The 20,909-nt window shown below is 36.1% G+C and overlaps 2 protein-coding genes across 2 annotated transcripts; one reads left to right on the top strand and one right to left on the bottom strand.

The window, feature by feature from the left end:
- Positions 1-173: 173 nt before the first annotated feature.
- On the bottom strand, positions 174-18,096 carry LOC120180678 (transcription factor IIIA-like). Its single transcript, XM_039185960.1, has 6 exons — positions 17,956-18,096; positions 17,724-17,849; positions 1,233-1,521; positions 801-1,039; positions 521-662; positions 174-409 (listed from the first exon to the last, which is right to left on the bottom strand). The coding sequence occupies exons 1-5, from the start codon at positions 18,079-18,081 to the stop codon at positions 624-626; spliced, it is 819 nt and encodes a 272-aa protein (XP_039041891.1). The 5' UTR covers positions 18,082-18,096; the 3' UTR covers positions 174-409; positions 521-623.
- A 1,419-nt stretch (positions 18,097-19,515) lies between these two features.
- Positions 19,516-20,571, top strand: LOC120180677 (transcription repressor MYB6-like). Its single transcript, XM_039185959.1, has 3 exons — positions 19,516-19,687; positions 19,770-19,899; positions 19,987-20,571. The coding sequence occupies exons 1-3, from the start codon at positions 19,555-19,557 to the stop codon at positions 20,558-20,560; spliced, it is 837 nt and encodes a 278-aa protein (XP_039041890.1). The 5' UTR covers positions 19,516-19,554; the 3' UTR covers positions 20,561-20,571.
- Positions 20,572-20,909: the final 338 nt, after the last annotated feature.

The raw sequence follows: 20,909 nt of genomic DNA on the forward strand, positions 1-20,909 counted from the left end.
GCAACAAAGTTGTAACAAACTGAAACACAAAAATTAGTAATATATTAGATGTATACTTAACTATTCAAAGGTTAGTCAATAAATCCTATTGAACAAAACTAGAATATATAACCATTGCTCAAAAAAAAGGAAGATACATACACCTACTACAAGTATAGGAAGATAAAGAAGATCCTGGAAAAGTTAAATTCGGCTACGGTTTCCACAGAACATTGTTGAACTCTAGCACTTTACTCAAAGATTAGTCAATAAATCCGTTACGAACAACCAGGAGTTTGCCCGAGATCCATCATATCCATTTGCGGTGGAGTTACTCTTTTCCGAATAAGCATTTCCACGGTGGGGTACGTTCTCTTCCGCCCACCTCTGGGCCGTAATCAAAATTGCTGATCAGACTCCAAGAAGTCGCCGTGCACAAATAGTTGCAGAAAAACTATGAACTTTGTCTAAAATGAAAAAGACCAATACCAAATGACAGAAGCTCACAATAGCATTGAGCCATTGAATAACTAATAACTTACTGGAGTATATACGTGGCACCCTGATTTCTCATGTTTATCTCTAACATGCTTGTACTTTAATTTCATGCCACAACCAAAGCTACATGCATAAGGCTTGAGTTCTTAGTGCACGGCCTTGACATGTTGGCGGATATTTGATTTCTGTAAAAGAATATTTCAACACATCAGTGAAAAATAAAAATGTTTATGATCAGAAAACAATTTTAGCAAAGAACACTTGCTTAGTCTATAACAATGACATTCAACTTCTTATGTATTTTAAGGTTCACGGCATCTTACGGTTGAAAATGTGTGCAGACAACCCTCAAAATCACACTTAATTCTCTCTAACGAAACCCCTCCTGGTTCATGTGATTGGAGGTGCCTCTTGATGTTCTTCTTCACCTGCTTTGCACCACAAATCTGACAGTTAATATATGCATGGCATGATTGCACATGAACCCTAAGACATTGCTCATTAGTAAAATACTTCATGCAACCTGGTTCGGAACAGAAGGCTTCCACCGAGTCCAGATTAACTGTGACGGTTAAGGAATTCATCAGAAAACATGTTAATCAACACCCTCGATCAAGAGTGCTTACTTCTTTCATTTATTAAAATAATACTGGCATGATTATTAACATATTATCTTATGAAACCCACACAGTGTTAGACACATCAAATCAGATGCTTTGATATGATTTTGAAAACAAAAAAGGAAAGGAACTTGCCATGAGAATCCTCATGCTTTTTCAACTTTGATGCAAATTTGAACACCTTTCCACATCCTACTTCTTGACAGACATATTGCTTCTGACTTCCAGCATCAGAGGAAGATGACTCTTCATCATGAATTTCTTTTAGATGCCTTGTCATATTTCCTTGAAATGCAAAATCTTTATTGCAATTCTCAATCGGACACTTGAAAAGTTTCCCTTGGTGCTGAAGAATGTGGCGATTCAAGTGGTCTTTCCTCCTGTAGCTAGCGCGGCAATCTTCAACTGAACAAACAAATGGCCTCTGTAGTAAAATTTTTAAAAAAAAGTTATTAGAATTACTAGCACGTAGCATACATCATAGATGTATACATGCACATTAGCAAGTCTTCAAACCTCAAAGTACACCGCAGCTCGTGACCGAGGCTCACTTGATGGAGCTTCTTAGGAGGTCTCCCAACCTGATACTGGTCCATTCAAGTAATAACAAAACAGCCTCTTGCATTTTGGAGTTCTTTTTGTGGGATCCAATGCTTCACGCTATAACAACAAATGGTTTTTTTCTTTATAAAAAAAGGAACTCCTGCAAACGTATTCATCCTTGATAGACATGAACAAAGTTATCAAAGGCTCAAGGCGCATCGAGGCGCAAAGTGTCCTGGAGCCTTGAGGCGCGAGGCGCATGAAAGACGCGAGATTCACGAAGGCGAGGCGCGTGATATCCAAAAAATTGTAACACGTGTATATATTAATGCAATCAAACTCAAATATCATAGATACCCAATATTAGGCTTCAATAGAGTTTATTCTCAAATTCAAAATACCAACCTAACGTCATAAAAGTTATCAACAAGCATAATCAAGTACTAAGTTTAACAAAAACATTCAACATGCAAAAATAAAACATCAAATAAAGTCACTGATAATCATCATCAAACATCAAACTAATCATCATCATCATCGTCAAGTGGTATGTCATCATCTTCCTCCTCATCCGTCTCATAATCCCCAATGTCTTCTTCTTCAGTGTCACTCTCCTATAGCATAACAACTTCATCATCTTCATCATCTTCATTTACAAGGTGTGGTCTAGCTTTTTCCTTTCCTTTCGAGCTTGAACTAGCAACGTTCTTTCTTCTAGTATTATGGTCACGCTCATAAGCTCCGGAAGTTATACCAACATCCTTCCATGTCAAATCTGTAACACCCCCAACTCATACCCGACCCGGATATGAGTCAGAGATACTACATTGACTTTAAAACACACTCTTAATAAATAATAGTAAAATATTGGGACTTGTATTAAGAAAATACAATAATATACATACTGTAATATAAGTTTACAAAAATATTCAGAGCATACACAACTTAACTCTTTAATTACATGCCAACTGCTATTTATATAACAAAATAACCTACTGATAAGTTGCTTCTGATCTGATGGTTGCAGGAGTAATACTGTCAAGCTGCTTCACCTGTCTCTTCTATTTTCCTCGGATCCTACGTGTGAAACACTCACACGCTAAGTCATCGACTTAGTGAGGCAACAATAATAAGGCAATGTATTGTAATGAATATGTCAGGATCATATGAGATGAGATGCAAACATGTAACTAATCAATGTAGTATACTTTAACAATATCCATACCTGTAAGCGTATGACTGTAACATTCATTATTCAGTATTAATAAGTTTATTGGCCCATGATAGCATATTGAGAACCTAAGGTATTTGAGTAATGTGAGGTTGTGCACTATGCTGTCACCACAGCTCGTATAAATGCACCGAAGTGCCCGTAGAATTGCACCGAAGTGCCCGTAGAATTGCACCGAAGTGCCCGTAGAATTTTGTCCATAAGGACCACGTAGAATCCTTTAAGAATCATATACATATACTATGGATCAAGTATGTGTCTTTCAAGACTTCACACAGGTTCCAAAGGATATACATATGTCCTAAAGAACCGAGTATACCCTCTACCCTTGGCATGCCAACTATACCTATAGTTCTCATCTACATAACATGGGCTTATACATTTCCCGTAGTTCATATCGCGTAGACATAGTATTTCCATACCTTTAACACATAGGCATATCATTTACATACTTTTATCACATAGTGCATAGAACTTTTCTGCATATTCATGTCATGTAATACATATAAGATGAATTCATGTCATGTAATACATTTAATACAAATTCATGTCATGTATCATAATATGGAATGTAATCATGTGTCAAAATATGGAATCTAGACTTATCACAAGTCTAGAACTGAATATACTACTGTATTCATGCTATGCATATGCACTCACCTATACTTCTTTGCCTTTTCCTCGATCGATCCTACTTGTAGATTGTTCCCGAACTCGAGTAGGCTCGGTATCTACATAAACATAATTTTTTTAAGATGATCATCAGACGTCTGTGTCTTGAAATTTAAGCTTTAATAGCTTACTAATTAAAAGAATTAATAGCTTAGTCTTGCTTTCTTTTCTTTCTTCTTCTTTTTCTCATGGGGGAATCGGTTCCCCCCCCTGGGGTATCGATTCCCCTTAAGCAATCTGGAATTCATATACGATGAGGGGGTATCGGTTCCCCCCCTGGGGGTACCGATTCCCCTCTAGCATTCTGGAAATCATATTCGTTGAAGGGGTATCGGTTCCCCTTGAATGGGTACCGATTCCCCTAACCCAGAAATCCTATTTTTAGCCCGAAAATCATCTAATTTCAACTCAAACATACATATTTCAATCCCTTTACTACTCTTAGCTCTCATACACTTACTTAAACTAATTATTATCCATAAAATACCTCTAAAACTTAGAAATCTAATTCTCCATGTAGCATTTAAGAATCCAACTCAAATTCCAATATGTTCTAATTTGAATTCTAACCCCTCATACTTCTTAATTAGCTTATTGACAAGTCAAAATTCTGATTCAAACATCAAAACCTCATCCATATCAAAATCTCATCTATAAACTCATTTTCCAAATCTATCTCTAAAACCCTAATCTTGTTGTTTTAATGTCATATAAGCTTTCCTTTAGTTTATATAACATCCAAGCTTTCATTTCCAATCATAAAACATCAAAGAAACTATCAAGTTCAGATTCTTACCTTAAATGCAAGCCCAACGTTGAGAGAAAGAAGAGAAGAAAATGAGGAAGAAGGGAGAAGAAATGGGAGGTTCTGGAATACACGTGTTCTCATATACCCCATAGCATTTTATTTAATTAAAAATTCCCCTTGCAAATGACCATTTGGTCCTCACCTTAATCTCATATTTACCAACCTTTATTTTTAAACTATATAATTGTTCTACTTTAATCACCAAATGTTGAAACTTTGCAAATTAATCACTAACCCGGCATGGAGGATGTTACAAATCTCTCCCCCTTAAGAAAATTCGTCCTCGAATTTTCATTGCACGAACAAATGAGGGTATTGATGTCGCATATCCTCTTCACGCTCCCACGTTGCTTCTTCTACTCTGTGATTCCTCCACAACACTTTGACCAAAGGAATGGTCTTGTTCCTCAATTGCTTAACTTCATGGGCTAAAATTTGAATCGGTTCTTCCTCATAAGTCAAGTCAGGACGAACCTCAATCTCTTCTGGCGTCACGATATGAGAAGGGTCAGATCTATATCTTCGAAGCATTGAAACGTGAAAAACATCATGTATCTTTTCCATCTCAGGGGGTAAAACTAGCTGATATGCTACAGGTCCTACTCTCTTACAATCTCATATGGTCCAATAAACCGAGGACTCAATTTTCCTTTCCGACCAAATCTCAACACCTTCTTCCATGGAGACACTTTTAAAAACACCTTATCTCCAACTTGAAATTCAATTTCTTTCCTTTTAAGATCAGAATAGGACTTTTGCCGATCAGAGGCCACTTTGAGGTTATGCTGAATTTCTCGAACTTTCTGTTCTACATCTTGAATTAAATCCGGACCAAGAACACTTCGGTCTTTGAGTTCATACCAATTTAATGGAGTACGACATTTTCTTCCATATAATGCTTCATAGGGAGCCATCTTGATACTCGAATGATAACTATTGTTGTAAGCGAACTCTGCCAGCGGTAAATACTTTTCCCATGATCCTTTAAATTCCATTACGCACGCTCTCAACATGTCTTCCAATATCTGAATAGTTCTCTCTGATTGCCCATCAGTCTGAGGATGAAAAGCCGTACTAAAGTTTAAACGAGTCCCCAACGCTCCATGCAAAGATTTCCAGAATCTAGAAGTGAATCGAGGGTCCCGATCAGAGACTATGGAAACAGGTACTCCATGCAATCTAATAACTTCTCTAATATACAGCTCTGCATACTTTTCCATAGAGAAATCCGTTCTAACAGGGAGGAAATGCGCTGACTTAGTTAATCGATCAACAATTACCCAGATTGATTCTCTTTTGTTCGGAGTCAAGGGTAACCCCGAAACAAAATCCATCGTAACATTTTCCCACTTCCATTGAGGAATTAAAAGCGGTTGCAATAATCCTGATGGAACTTGATGTTCGGCTTTGACTTGTTGACATATCAAACATTTAGACACAAATTCTGTGATGCTTCGCTTCATCCCTGACCACCAAAATCGATCCTTCAAATCCATATACATCTTGGTTCCACCCGGGTGCATCGTTAACGGACTGCAATGAGCCTCTGTTAATATTTCTTTCTTCAAGTCTTCATTGTCAGGTATTACAATTCTTCCTTTACAATATATATTTCCATCTGACTTAATCTCAAAGTCTTTAATCTCTTGATTCTTTACTTGCTCAATTCTTTTCAAACACATTTCATCTTTACCTTGCAATTCTCCTATTCGTTCCAACCATGCTGGTTTAAGGGTTAATTCTGCACAAAGACCACCGTCTCCCGTTAAAGATAATCTTGCATCCATAGCTCGTAAAGCTGCAAACGTCTTTCTACTCAGAGCATCTGCGACCACATTAGCCTTTCCGGGATGATAGTCAATTATCACATCGTAGTCCTTTAAGAACTCTACCCATCTACGTTGCCTCAAATTCAATTCTTTTTGAGTCATCAGGTACTTCAGACTCTTATGATCCGTATATAAGTAACAACGTTCCCCATAAAGATAATGACGCCAAATCCTGAGAGCGAATACTACCGCAGCCATTTCTAAATCATGTGTGGGGTAATTCCTTTCATGTGTTTTCAACTGTCTCGATGCGTACGCTACCACTTTTCCTTCTTGCATTAGTACACACCCCAACCCGTTATGGGATGCGTCACTGTATACTACAAAATTCTTGCCAGATTCCGGTTGAACCAATATCGGAGTTTCCGTCAGAATTCTCTTTAAAGCTTCGAAACTTTCTTGACATTCGGAAGTCCAAACAAATGGTACGTTCTTTCTCATTAGCTTTGTTAGAGGCAGCACAATCATCGAAAAATTCTTAACGAATCTTCGATAGTAACCGGCAAGTCCCAGAAAACTCCGAACTTCAGACACATTCTTAGGAACTTCCCAATCCATTATAGCTTTAACTTTCTGAGGGTCTACTCTAATCCCAACTGCCGAGATCACATGCCCCAGGAAAATTACTTCCCTTAACCAGAACTCACATTTGGACAATTTGGCATACAACTTTTATCTTTTAAAATTTGCAAGACGATCCTCAGATGTGTGCTATGCTCTTCATGGGATTTCGAGTACACCAGTATGTCATCAATAAAGACAACAACAAACTGGTCCAAGTAGGGCTGAAAAATCCTGTTCATAAGATCCATGAAAGCAGCAGGTGCATTCGTTACTCCGAATGGCATTACTATGAATTCATAATGACCATATCTCGTTCTGAAAGCTGTCTTCGGAGTATCTTTCTCCTGGATCTTCAATTGATGATAACCCGAACGTAGATCGATCTTTGAAAATACCGAAGCTCCTTTTAGTTGATCAAACAAATCATCAATGCGCGGAAGGGGATACTTGTTCTTGATGGTCACCTTATTGAGCTGTCGATAGTCAATGCAAAGACGCATTGATCCATCCTTCTTTTTAACAAATAACACCGGAGCTCCCCAAGGCGATACACTTGGTTGGATAAATCCCTTCTCTAGCAATTCTTGTAATTGATGCTTTAACTCTTGCAATTCTTTCGGAGCCATTCGATAAGGTGCCATTGCAATCGGAGCTGTTCCCGGCATTATTTCTATTTGGAATTCTACCTCTCTATCCGGAGGTAATCCTGGCAATTCAGCAGGAAAAACATCAGGGAACTCTCGAACTATTGGAATTTCCTCTAACTTTTTCTCTTGAGCTCTTGAATCAATCACATTTGCCAGAAAACCCTGACATCCTTGTAGCAATAATTTCTTGGCAGACATCATTGATATTACATTTGCTAACGGATTAAACTTTTCACTGTTCACACTTATCTCTATTCCGTCTGGACTTTTCAGAGTTACCTTTTTCAATCTGCAACTAACATCTCCATAATACCGAAACAACCAATCCATTCCCAGAATCACTTCAAACTCGTCAAAGGGTAATTCCATCAGATTAGCAGGGAATTCAATTCCCTGAATCTTTATGGGACACCCCTTACAAACTTTATTCACCGGGCACTCTGGCCTAACGGAGTTGTTACTATATTCTCATTACTCGTAGCTTCTAAGGGAATCCCCAACTCCTTTACTAACTTACTTGTAATATAAGAATAATTAGAACCCGGATCAATCAGTACCAATACCAATTTATCATACAACTGAAAAGTACCTGCTATAATATCAGGGTCATCACGGTCTTCACTTGTCTTTAGGTTGTATACTCGAGCAGTGGATCGAACTTCAGGTTGAGCAGAGAATTCAGACGGGTTCCTTCCTCTGCCTCTTCCTCGGCCTCTTTGTGAAAAAGAACCAGCTCTTCCAGATGGTGCCGGCTCCCCAACCATCAAGGGACAGTCCCGGACAAAATGTCCAGCATCCCCGCATCGAAAACAAGTCCCAGCTGCCATACGACACTCCCCATAATGATTTTTCCCGCAGTGCTCACAATGTTTCCTTTGACCCGGAGTAGATCTCCCAGCACCAGATTCTACTGACTGCGTCTGTCTAGGTCTTGCCTGACTTGCTCCCCTAGCAGACGATGCAACTGATTCTGATCTAATTTGTGATCGAAATCCCGAGTCTCTTCCCCTTTTTGTTGGTGTTGAACCAGAATAAGTAGTCGTCCTCTTTGATGTCTGAACCCTTGAGTCCCCAAATCTTTCATTCTGAGCCCTTTCAAGAGCTTTTGCACGATTGATCACCTCCTGGAACGAGGACAAGTTTAATACTATCAACATTTCCTTAAGCCTAGGGCGCAAGCCCTCCACGAACCATTCGCAAGCATCTTTCTCAGTAGGCACAAGCTCGGCTGCAAACCTGCTCAGCTTATTAAACTCACATTCGTACTCATACACAGAGCGGCTCATCTGCTTCAAACTCATAAATTCCTGCTTCATTTGGCGGATAAACTGATCCCCAATGTACTTGCTTTTAAATTCTTCTAAAAACAAAGACCAAGTCAACTGGTCGGTTGACATCCTCATGGTGACATTCGTCCACCATATCCTCGCCTGACCCCTTAGTAAAGACACAGCTCCATCTAATTTCTCCACTTCGGAACAGTGGAGACCATCTAACATGATTTTCAAATCATTCAACCAAAGATCCGCTGACACCGGACCTTCATCAGCTTCTCCCTTAAACTCGGGAGCTCCTAAACTTCTCAATTCTTTTGCTACATTAATTCGTGGAGTTAGTGGAGCAGGAGGTTGAAGACGCGTCAGAATAGCGTCTAACGTTCTGAAGAACGTATCTTGATCTTGCACAGGCACTCCTTGAGATGCCTGTTCTTCACCTTGCCTGGCCAGGGCAGGTGAATTACTGCTTTCAGCATGTCTATCTTCTCCCGCTTCACTTCGGGAGCTATTATGTCCGGACATCTAATAAGAATATACACATTGTTCTATTAGCAAAACAGCATACTCATACTATACCAGATCAGAAGTTATCACCATTTGTTGGCATGTATTCCATTTAAAGACTCCATAGACTCTGGTTTATGCCTAGAATCGGCTAAACCATAGCTCTGATACCATTAAATGTAACACCCCCAACTCATACCCGACCCGGATATGAGTCAGAGATACTACATTGACTTTAAAACACACTCTTAATAAATAATAGTAAAATATTGGGACTTGTATTAAGAAAATACAATAATATACATACTGTAATATAAGTTTACAAAAATATTCAGAGCATACACAACTTAACTCTTTAATTACATGCCAACTGCTATTTATATAACAAAATAACCTACTGATAAGTTGCTTCTGATCTGATGGTTGCAGGAGTAATACTGTCAAGCTGCTTCACCTGTCTCTTCTATTTTCCTCGGATCCTACATGTGAAACACTCACACGCTAAGTCATCGACTTAGTGAGGCAACAATAATAAGGCAATGTATTGTAATGAATATGTCAGGATCATATGAGATGAGATGCAAACATGTAACTAATCAATGTAGTATACTTTAACAATATCCATACCTGTAAGCGTATGACTGTAACATTCATTATTCAGTATTAATAAGTTTATTGGCCCATGATAGCATATTGAGAACCTAAGGTATTTGAGTAATGTGAGGTTGTGCACTATGCTGTCACCACAGCTCGTATAAATGCACCGAAGTGCCCGTAGAATTGCACCGAAGTGCCCGTAGAATTGCACCGAAGTGCCCGTAGAATTTTGTCCATAAGGACCACGTAGAATCCTTTAAGAATCATATACATATACTATGGATCAAGTATGTGTCTTTCAAGACTTCACACAGGTTCCAAAGGATATACATATGTCCTAAAGAACCGAGTATACCCTCTACCCTTGGCATGCCAACTATACCTATAGTTCTCATCTACATAACATGGGCTTATACATTTCCCGTAGTTCATATCGCGTAGACATAGTATTTCCATACCTTTAACACATAGGCATATCATTTACATACTTTTATCACATAGTGCATAGAACTTTTCTGCATATTCATGTCATGTAATACATATAAGATGAATTCATGTCATGTAATACATTTAATACAAATTCATGTCATGTATCATAATATGGAATGTAATCATGTGTCAAAATATGGAATCTAGACTTATCACAAGTCTAGAACTGAATATACTACTGTATTCATGCTATGCATATGCACTCACCTATACTTCTTTGCCTTTTCCTCGATCGATCCTACTTGTAGATTGTTCCCGAACTCGAGTAGGCTCGGTATCTACATAAACATAATTTTTTTTAAGATGATCATCAGACGTCTGTGTCTTGAAATTTAAGCTTTAATAGCTTACTAATTAAAAGAATTAATAGCTTAGTCTTGCTTTCTTTTCTTTCTTCTTCTTTTTCTCATGGGGGAATCGGTTCCCCCCCCTGGGGTATCGATTCCCCTTAAGCAATCTGGAATTCATATACGATGAGGGGGTATCGGTTCCCCCCTGGGGGTACCGATTCCCCTCTAGCATTCTGGAAATCATATTCGTTGAAGGGGTATCGGTTCCCCTTGAATGGGTACCGATTCCCCTAACCCAGAAATCCTATTTTTAGCCCGAAAATCATCTAATTTCAACTCAAACATACATATTTCAATCCCTTTACTACTCTTAGCTCTCATACACTTACTTAAACTAATTATTATCCATAAAATACCTCTAAAACTTAGAAATCTAATTCTCCATGTAGCATTTAAGAATCCAACTCAAATTCCAATATGTTCTAATTTGAATTCTAACCCCTCATACTTCTTAATTAGCTTATTGACAAGTCAAAATTCTGATTCAAACATCAAAACCTCATCCATATCAAAATCTCATCTATAAACTCATTTTCCAAATCTATCTCTAAAACCCTAATCTTGTTGTTTTAATGTCATATAAGCTTTCCTTTAGTTTATATAACATCCAAGCTTTCATTTCCAATCATAAAACATCAAAGAAACTATCAAGTTCAGATTCTTACCTTAAATGCAAGCCCAACGTTGAGAGAAAGAAGAGAAGAAAATGAGGAAGAAGGGAGAAGAAATGGGAGGTTCTGGAATACACGTGTTCTCATATACCCCATAGCATTTTATTTAATTAAAAATTCCCCTTGCAAATGACCATTTGGTCCTCACCTTAATCTCATATTTACCAACCTTTATTTTTAAACTATATAATTGTTCTACTTTAATCACCAAATGTTGAAACTTTGCAAATTAATCACTAACCCGGCATGGAGGATGTTACAAAATCGTCATCATCAAACACATAATCTTCATTTTCTTCTTCATCCTCATCCATTCTACCAAGCAACCATTCGTTACTTTCATCAATGTCATCCAAAGAGATTGGATCAATGACATCACGATGATTATAACGCCGCTTTAACGCTCGATTATATTTCACATAGACTAAATTATTGAGCTGAGTTTGCGCGAGTCAGTTTCTTCTTTTGTTATGAAGCTGCCAAATTATAACAGAATAATCAAGAGTCAAAAACATTACTTATGATGTTTCTTAAATGATATCTGAGTTACTTACAAGGCTAAAAATACTCCAATTTTGCTCACAACCACTTGCACTACACGTAAGGCTGAGGACTTTGATGGCAAACTTTTTTAATTCCGGTGCATCATTGCCAAAAGAAGCCCACCACTCGGCTGTAAATATATATTTTAGAACAAGTTTTAGAACAAGCAAAAATTAAATTTGATTTATATTATTTTATATATATATAAAGAAAGTAACCTGGTGACTTTGCTTCTCTTTGACGTATGCATATTACCATCCCAAATATACCTTCGGCGTTCCTATAAAGTGACAATTGGTCCTCTATTTTACCTTGATCAACAACACTCGGCACTAATCTCTCAATGCATTTAAGCAACCCGATCATCACCTCCTTATCCTCTTGAATTTGGGGATTTGAGTAGAATAACTGAGGATTCAAATAACACCCGGTCGCGTGTAATGGTTGATGGAGTTGACATTCCCACCTTTTGTCAATAATTGCAAACACATCTTTGTACTTGTCCTCCACATTATTAAAGGAGTTTGCAATTGCTTCTTTTGCCCTATCCATGGCCTCGTATACATAGCCCATGGCCGACCTTTTTTCACCATCAACTAACCTAAGCACTTTTACGAGAGGACCCGTCATCTTAAGGATATACGCAATTGTACTCCAAAAGGTAGGCATCAAAACAATGGATGCAACTCTTTTACCGCCATGCTCTTTTGAGTATTTACTCTTCCTCCATTCATCAGAAGTAAACATCTTTCTAAGGTTTGCCTTTTGAACTTGTATTGAACGAAGAGTGATGTAAGCAGTGGCAAATCTGGTTATCGCGGGTCTCACCAACTCTCTTTTCCCGGTAAACTTCCTCATCATGTTTACAACATATGTACGGCTATATATAAACCCGTTTAAGGTCATTGCTCTCTTCAACGTGACACGAACTTTCGAAATCGTTCCTATGTCTTCAAGCATCAAATCAAGACAATGAGCAGCACATGGAGTCCAGTATAAATATGGACGTTTCGCCATCAATAAACGTCCTATAAAGATATAAAAATTAAAATAGTATAAAACTTCAAGTCTTATATAATTATATAAACATATACAAATATAATAATTTAATGTGGACGTTTCATCACCTGCTGCTACATATGCAGAAGCATTGTCGGTTACCACCTGAACGACATTCTTCTCACCAACCTCCTCAACCATATCATCAAGCATAATAAACAATTGTTCGGTATTCTTCACAATGTCCGAAGCATCAATTGATTTGATAAAAACCGACCCTTTTGGAGAATTGACTAAAAAGTTGATAATGCCTTTGTGTGTGTAACACCCCCAACCCGTATCCCAACCCGGATACGAGTCAGAGATATTACATTGACTTTTAAAACACAACTCATTACAAATAATAGTAAAATACTTGAACTTATATTACGAAAAATACAATAATATACATATGGTAATATAAGTTTACCAAAATATTCAGAGCATACACAACTTAACTCTTTAATTACATGCCAACATCCATTTTCATAACAAAATGACCTACTGATTAACTTGCTTCTGATATGATAGTTGCAGGAGTAATGTTGTCCAGCTGCTTAACCTCGATCGTATACTTTATCGGATCCTACGTGTGAAACACTCACACGCTAAGTCATCGACTTAGTGAGGCAATAATATAATAATAATATCAATAAATATAAAGTAATTGCCAAAATGAGATGGGTTGCAGTAATAAGATGTATGTAAACAATGCAATAACCAAAACCATGTTTCTTACACCTATACTTATCAAATTCACATTCATAAGTTCGCCTTAGTAAGTTCATTAGCCCATGGTACCATACAGAGAACCTAAGGTATGTGAGTATTGTGAGGTTATGCACTATGCTGTCACCACAGCTCATATAATTGCACCTAAGTGCCACGTAGAATTGCACCGGAGTGCCGCGTAGAATTGTACCGTAGTGCCATATAATAATGTACATAAGGACCACATATCATTCCTTAAGAATCATATACATATGCCAAAGATCAAGTATGTGTCTCAACATATCTCACACCTATTCCAAAGAATACATATATGTCCCGAAGAACCACATATCATTCCTTAAGAATCATATACATATGCCAAAGATCAAGTATGTGTCTCAACAGACCTCACACCTGTTCCAAAGAATACATATATGTCCCGAAGCACCACATAGACCCTCTACCATTGGCATGCCAACTATACCTATAGTTCTCATCTACATAACATGGGCTTTCACCATTCACATAATTTATATCGCATAGGCATATTATTTTCATATATTTATCACATAACTCATATAACTTTTCTTGCATATTCAGGTCACATAATGCATATGGTATGAGTTCATATCAAGTATCATAATATTGAATCTAGACTTATCACAAGTCTAGAACTGAATATAATACATATTTATGCTATGCATATGCACTCACCTAGATTTCTTTGTCTTTCCCTTGATTGATCCTACTGGTCGATGGTTCCAGAACTCGTTTAGGCTCGGTATCTACATAGCAATTCATTGATACTTATCAGTATACTAGTTAGTATATTCTAAGCTATCATTCTTAGGCTAAAAGAAAAGTCATTTTCATCTTTTAATGGAGGTATGCATCGATGCATTACACCATGCATCGATGCATAAATCTTATTCGATGTTTGTATTTAATGGGGTGCATCGATGCACTCCTTATGCATCGATGCATCGATGGCATTCGATGTTTTCTTTTTAAATTAATGCATCGATGCACTTCATGTGCATCGATGCACCTTAAACAATTTCTGGGATTTATCATTGATGCATCGGTGCACAATGAATGTGCATCGATGCACATTGCCCAGAATTGTCATTTTAGCACGGAAATCCCTTCTTAGTCTACTTAACACTTTATATTACCCCTCTTTTTATATCCTTAACTTACATACTCTTACTTAAACTACTTATTATTCATTCCATACTTTCAAAACTTAGAAATCCGATTCTCCATGTAGAGTTTAAGAATCTAACCCAAATTCCAACATGTTCTAATTTGAATTCTAACACTTCATACCTCTTAGTTAGCTTAATGACAAGTCAAATTTCACTTCTAATTCTTATTAAGAACCCTATTCCAAAATTTCACTTTTCTACTTCCTTTCTTTAATTCTTCATACACTCCTCATCTTATGGTTTTAAGATAATCTAAGCTTTCCTTAAGCTTATTTATCAACTAAGGATCAATAAGAAACCTTAAATTCATCAAGAATTTGATCACAAGAAAACTCACCTTTAGCTTGGCTTCACGGCAGAGAAGGAGAAGAAAGAAGAAAGAAATATCCAGAACCTTGTTTCTCTCATAAACTTACCACGTGGATTTAAATATAAAAAAACATTTAATTTATTTCCTTGCCAAAAGACCCAATTGCCCCTTTAGTTCCCCATGCTTTACTAATTGATCTTACACCAAATATTTCAATCAATTCCTTCAACTTTCAATTTATCTACTTTGATCAATAACTTTTAAAATTTCACAATTTAATCATTGACCCGATATAGAGGATGTTACAGTGTGCAACCGAGTCTCTCCATCCATCTGACATGATTGAGCAACCATATTTAGCCCAATGCTCGTGATGTACTTGTTTCACCATCTCATCGGTTGCCTTAACCGCTTTAGTTAAAAAATGAACTCGGATTTCGTGGTACGTAGGAGGTTCGAAACCTGTCCCATATTGCGCCACCGCTTCCATTGCTACTTTAAAACTATCATAATTTGTTGTATTAAACGCCAATCCAGCATCAAAGAACCAGTTTGACAACTCCATACATGCTTTCTCCCATAGTTGTTTTTTACATGCTTCATTGATGCTTGGTTGCTTCATTTTCCCATCTTTTCTGTTTTTCACAACTTGTTCGGGTGGTAGGGTGAAAAACATATCAATTGGTCCTTTAATGCCCTTTTGCTTCTTTGATGCTTTACTAGTACTATTACCACTTTTGCGAACACATGTACCAACTTCATCATCCTCGTCATCCCCAAAGTTATCTACATCATCAAAATCATATAAAACTTCCGCTTCTTTTTTATTTTGACACTTTTTCTCCATGTATTCTCTAATCTACTCGCGTACATGAGCTGTACATTTTAGACATCTTGTACTATTCCGGTATCCACCCAATATATGTTGTTTAGCCCTATAAATACCTCTGAAAGTGATTTTGTCACAAAACATACATTTTACTTTACCTTTGCCCATGTCAATGCAATACTTCTAAGCTATATCTTGCTTTGAAGAAGTTGATGACTGATTTTCAGAAGTCATAATGTCAAATCAGATTTTCCAAAAGCAAAATATTGATGATTAACAGCTGCAATATTATCCCAGAAGCCAAAAAAATGAAAACAGAAAATTAAATAAGAGAAACTGTGATTATCAAGAACAGACACATACACAAACGAATAACTGCATACTTAAAAAAGGAAAAAAAACAAGAACAGACACATACGAAATTACGAATAACTGTATACTTAGAAAAGAAAAAAACAAGAACAAACACATACGCACGAATTGTGGTGATTATCAAGAGAATATGATTCAGAAAAACAAAATTATTTCAACACAGATGGTTAACAGTATAAATCGAAAGATCAATCGAAGAACAGAATCACTTACGTGAAGAATTGAATGTGTGAATCGATTAATCGAATTGTTGCTACTTTCTTGTTCAACGTCGCAGTCTCCAATCGAAGAAAAGGAGGAAGCGAACGATTAATAGATTAGTGTGTATGGATTAGAAGGCCGATTGACAGTAGATTGAGAGTTTTAAATAAGAAAAGAGAAGGAAAAATAAGAAAATGAGACTCTTACGTGTAGTTAGAGCATTAAAAGACAAATCAAATTCAAATAATAATAAAATATTTTCTTTAAAAAAATTTGAAATGAAGATAAGATATGATAAGTTTATTTTGAAATTTAATATTAAAATTTGTGTTATGTGAAATATTATTATTTAAATTAGTATAATGTAAATTTTAGAATAATTAAATTAGATTTCAAAATAAATAAATTTAATTATTTTAGTAAAATTCGAATAATTTAAGTATACATACTCACAAAACTTTTAAATCATAGATTTATATCCTTCACTTAATTATTAATCAGTAAGTTAATTAAACATTCTTTTTAATCTATGCTAATACATAGAAGTACCCTTTCTTTCCGAGTTTCATCAGTTAATCGCAATGCATTCCTATTATAGGTTTGCTTAATTTTTAAACTATCACAAATTTTGATGAGATTTTGATGAGCGGAAAAGAAAATATCAAATACTGATAGATAAATAAACTTTGATGAAGAAAGGACCAAAAACGATTACAGAGCTTATTTGTTTGAAACAACATAACGAAAATGGTCGTTCATTTTTGCAGACCATGTATGCATAAAAGAGAAGGTCCTGCAGTAATAATTACAAGGTTTTAAGCCTACATCGCGCATCAATTGTGCCTCGACTGAGCCTCGCGTCTCAGAGCCTCGCTGCGCTTAGGTGCGCCTAGGCTACCTGCCTCGCTTCGGTGTTGAAAAAGCCCCGTCCAGTGAGCCTCTTGCGCTTTTGCGCCTCAGGCGCGCTTTTTACAACTATGGACATGAACACAATAAAAAAAAGGCATTCATAAATCATAAGTGACTAAAAGTACCCATGTCCTACAAACATTGGTTCGAGGGTATGATTCTCCAAATATATGAATAAACGCAAACAAGGCATGATACTAAATTGCAAACAGCATGATACAGAGAATGTACCTTGTTAATGGTTAACAAAACATCAACTAAGATGAAGGTATTAAAAAAAGATCTTTCAGTATGAAGAAAATTACAAGGTAAAAAAAAGGTACCTCAAGTGAATGGCTTTGCAAGTGTTGCTTCAAATGAGCAGACTTCTTGAAAGAAGCACCGCATTCTTCACATGTATTCGACGATGAAACTCCCTCTTCTTCCTTTCCCTCGTTGTTTAACTCGTCCTGAATAAAATCCAAAGTTGAAAACAAAAGAAATCTTCAGTATTGACATATTTTGAGTTGAATAGGGGAAAACAGAAGCAGCAATCGGCAGAATCAAAGAAAGTACGGGATGACGAGAGAGGATGTGGGAGGTGATGAAAGCCTTCTTAGATCTGCAGATTCCACAATATTCGCAGAAATAACGCATTATGTCTTTGAAGATAGCTCCTCCGCCTACTTGTTCTCCATCCATTTTTATTGGATTTTCGCGGGTACGGCAAGCAGGTGCGCCGCTCTCGAAGTGGAAACACTACAATATAAAACACGAGATAACCTATGTATTTGCGGTTGAACTTGGACTTAGTCTTGGGAGGCAATGTTGGTCCGGCCCATTCAATCATTAATTTCGATTTTGGATTTGGGCTTTAATATTTGATTTTCAAACATTGAGTTTGATTTTAGGTCCAACGAATGCTTTGGATGTCTCATAAAGCTTAGCCCCCCCCCCTTTCGATCTTTTTTTCTAAAAGCATTTGGAGAATTATAAAATGGTTTGATGACCTAAAAGGACAACAAGAATGTCGTTCGTGCTAGAGATTAAATGGATGCTCAAAAACTAGATATTCATTTTACAATTCAATGCTATTTTATGTTTTTATATAAAATAAAAATTGTAGTTAGATTCTATTTTTTTAAATATATAAACTAAATCTTTCAAAAAATTTAAAAATTATAGCTTAAACCTCCAAACTTTTTAAAATTTTAAGTTATCCCCTAAACTCTATTGTCAATTTTTACCACTGGTTTAGACAAATTAAATTATATAAGTTTAAAAATCTTAATTATTCAAACTATATTAAAATTTATTTTTATTTGATTTATAATATATGTCTTATTAACATAAATTAAACAAATTATTGATATTATATTCACTTAGAATGTTTATAAAAATTTGAGAATTTATTAAATAATATCATAAAACCATAAAATAAAGACAAAATTAATTAAAAAATCGAAATGTGTTAGTATGAATCATTTAAAAGAAATCTTACTAAATCGCACCGAACCGAAAACCAAGACGGCCATTAAAAATGAAACTGAAGCAAAAGTAGAGGTACCTACCTACCAAATCCACCCCTATCTTCCCCTCCATACCAACTTAGTCAATATGAGGTAATATATATTTTAAAAATTAGTTTTTTATAATAAATATTTATATTTTTACATAAATAATTAAATTAAAAATCTTAAAAAATATCAATAAATTCTTTTATCATAGAAGTCGTTTAATTCATTCAATTATTATCATAATTAAAAACCCAATATTAATATATAACCCATTAATTATCTCATGCACAGAGTGTAAACTTGCCGATTATTGAATAACACATGCTATTGTATTAATATATCAACGAAGCAGGTACCAACCGGTCCAACCCCTGAAGTTTTTACACTTTATATTGGATTATATGATTTAAATTTGTATAAAAAGAAATATAAATATTTTTAAGATATTACGAGTTGCAATAACAGCAAAACATAGACTGGATGACTCTGACTGCCCACTATAATAAATCCTCTCGTCTCACTCCCTTTTCTTCAAATCATTATTAGTACTTACTTTCTATCCCCCCCCCCTTTCAGTTTATATACACCAAAACAGAACAAGTTAGCCATATCCCAAAGCTCCTGTGTTTGATTTCTACAAGCTGATTTGAAAATTATAATGGGACGCTCACCCTGCTGCGAGAAGGCACATACCAATAAAGGTGCCTGGACCAAAGACGAAGACCAACGTCTCATTGACTACATCCGTATCCACGGTGAAGGCTGCTGGCGTTCCCTTCCCAAAGCTGCTGGTCCTCCCACCTTCCCTTCCTTTTTTTTTTTTTTTGCTTCAGTGATTTGTTGTTTTTACTGATTTGGTTTATATGTATGCAGGGTTGCTCAGGTGTGGGAAGAGTTGCAGATTAAGATGGATAAACTACTTGAGGCCTGATCTTAAGAGGGGAAATTTCACTGAAGAAGAGGATGAACTTATCATCAAACTCCACAGTTTACTTGGAAACAAGTGATTCCCCTTTTCTTTTTTGAAGAAACTTTTGCGTATCATTTTTTTCATTTCTGATAGAGATTGAATCTTCTCTCAAATGGCCAGATGGTCTTTAATAGCGGCAAGATTACCGGGAAGAACAGATAACGAGATCAAGAACTACTGGAACACCCACATCAAGAGGAAGCTTTTTAGTAGAGGAATCGATCCCCAAACTCATCGTCCGCTCGATCAACCCACGGCTACCAATACAAATACACCCACTGAATTGGATTTCAGAAGCGTACCCGTGGTTTCGATTGCAAACCCATCTCTGGATTTCAAATTCAATGAGTTCCAGGTCAAGGCCAAGGCAGAATCCCTTGAAGAAGGCAACTCTAGCAGCAGTGGAATGACTACAGATGAAGAACAAAAGCAGTGTAAGGACAAGTTTCCATGTACTGGGCAAGAGTTAAATTTGGAGCTATCAATCGGGGCTCCTTCATTTGGAAGGAATAACAACTCAACAACTGGGGTTTCAACATCTAACTCGGCCGAATCAAAACGACGGTCAGACAACAGGAATTTCCAGTTTCCTCAACATGCTTCTTCTATCTGTTTGTGTTGCCAGTTAGGGTTCCAAACAAGTGAAAATTGTAGGAACTGTCAAAATACTAATGAATTCAATAGATATTGTTAACTTCTGGATTCATTTCTATTTGTTTGGCTGTAATTGATTTTTTGAAAAATAAATTATTAAAATTTAAATTATTACAAAATAAATTACTGGAATTTAAATTTTGAAAAATGAATTATATTTCTGAAAAATGAATTACATTTTTGAAAAATATCTGGAAAACGTTTTATGATGTTATTTAAATATTTTTTTACTAGTTGAAGAATTTTTTAAAAAATATTTATTACAAATATTAAATATAATAAATAATATTATTTATCATAAAATTTAATATTATTATTTTAAAATATTAAAACAATTTATTTATTATTAAATTTTATTTTTATAATTTTATTAATAAAAATATTAATAT

Source organism: Hibiscus syriacus, unplaced genomic scaffold (assembly GCF_006381635.1).
Source record: "Hibiscus syriacus cultivar Baekdansim isolate YM2019G1 unplaced genomic scaffold, ASM638163v2 tig00112498_pilon, whole genome shotgun sequence".
Taxonomy (NCBI): Eukaryota; Viridiplantae; Streptophyta; class Magnoliopsida; order Malvales; family Malvaceae; genus Hibiscus; species Hibiscus syriacus.

Coding starts and splice junctions, on each gene's coding strand:
- LOC120180678 (XM_039185960.1), bottom strand. CDS start 18,081: ATGGATGGAGAACAAGTAGGCGGAGGAGCTATCTTCAAAGACATAATG. Junction 17,850..17,955: donor ACATCCTCTCTCGTCATCCC/GTACTTTCTTTG, acceptor GATTTTATTCAG/GACGAGTTAAACAACGAGGG. Junction 1,040..1,232: donor AAAGCATGAGGATTCTCATG/GCAAGTTCCTTT, acceptor TAACCGTCACAG/TTAATCTGGACTCGGTGGAA.
- LOC120180677 (XM_039185959.1), top strand. CDS start 19,555: ATGGGACGCTCACCCTGCTGCGAGAAGGCACATACCAATAAAGGTGCC. Junction 19,688..19,769: donor TTCCCTTCCCAAAGCTGCTG/GTCCTCCCACCT, acceptor ATATGTATGCAG/GGTTGCTCAGGTGTGGGAAG. Junction 19,900..19,986: donor CACAGTTTACTTGGAAACAA/GTGATTCCCCTT, acceptor TCAAATGGCCAG/ATGGTCTTTAATAGCGGCAA.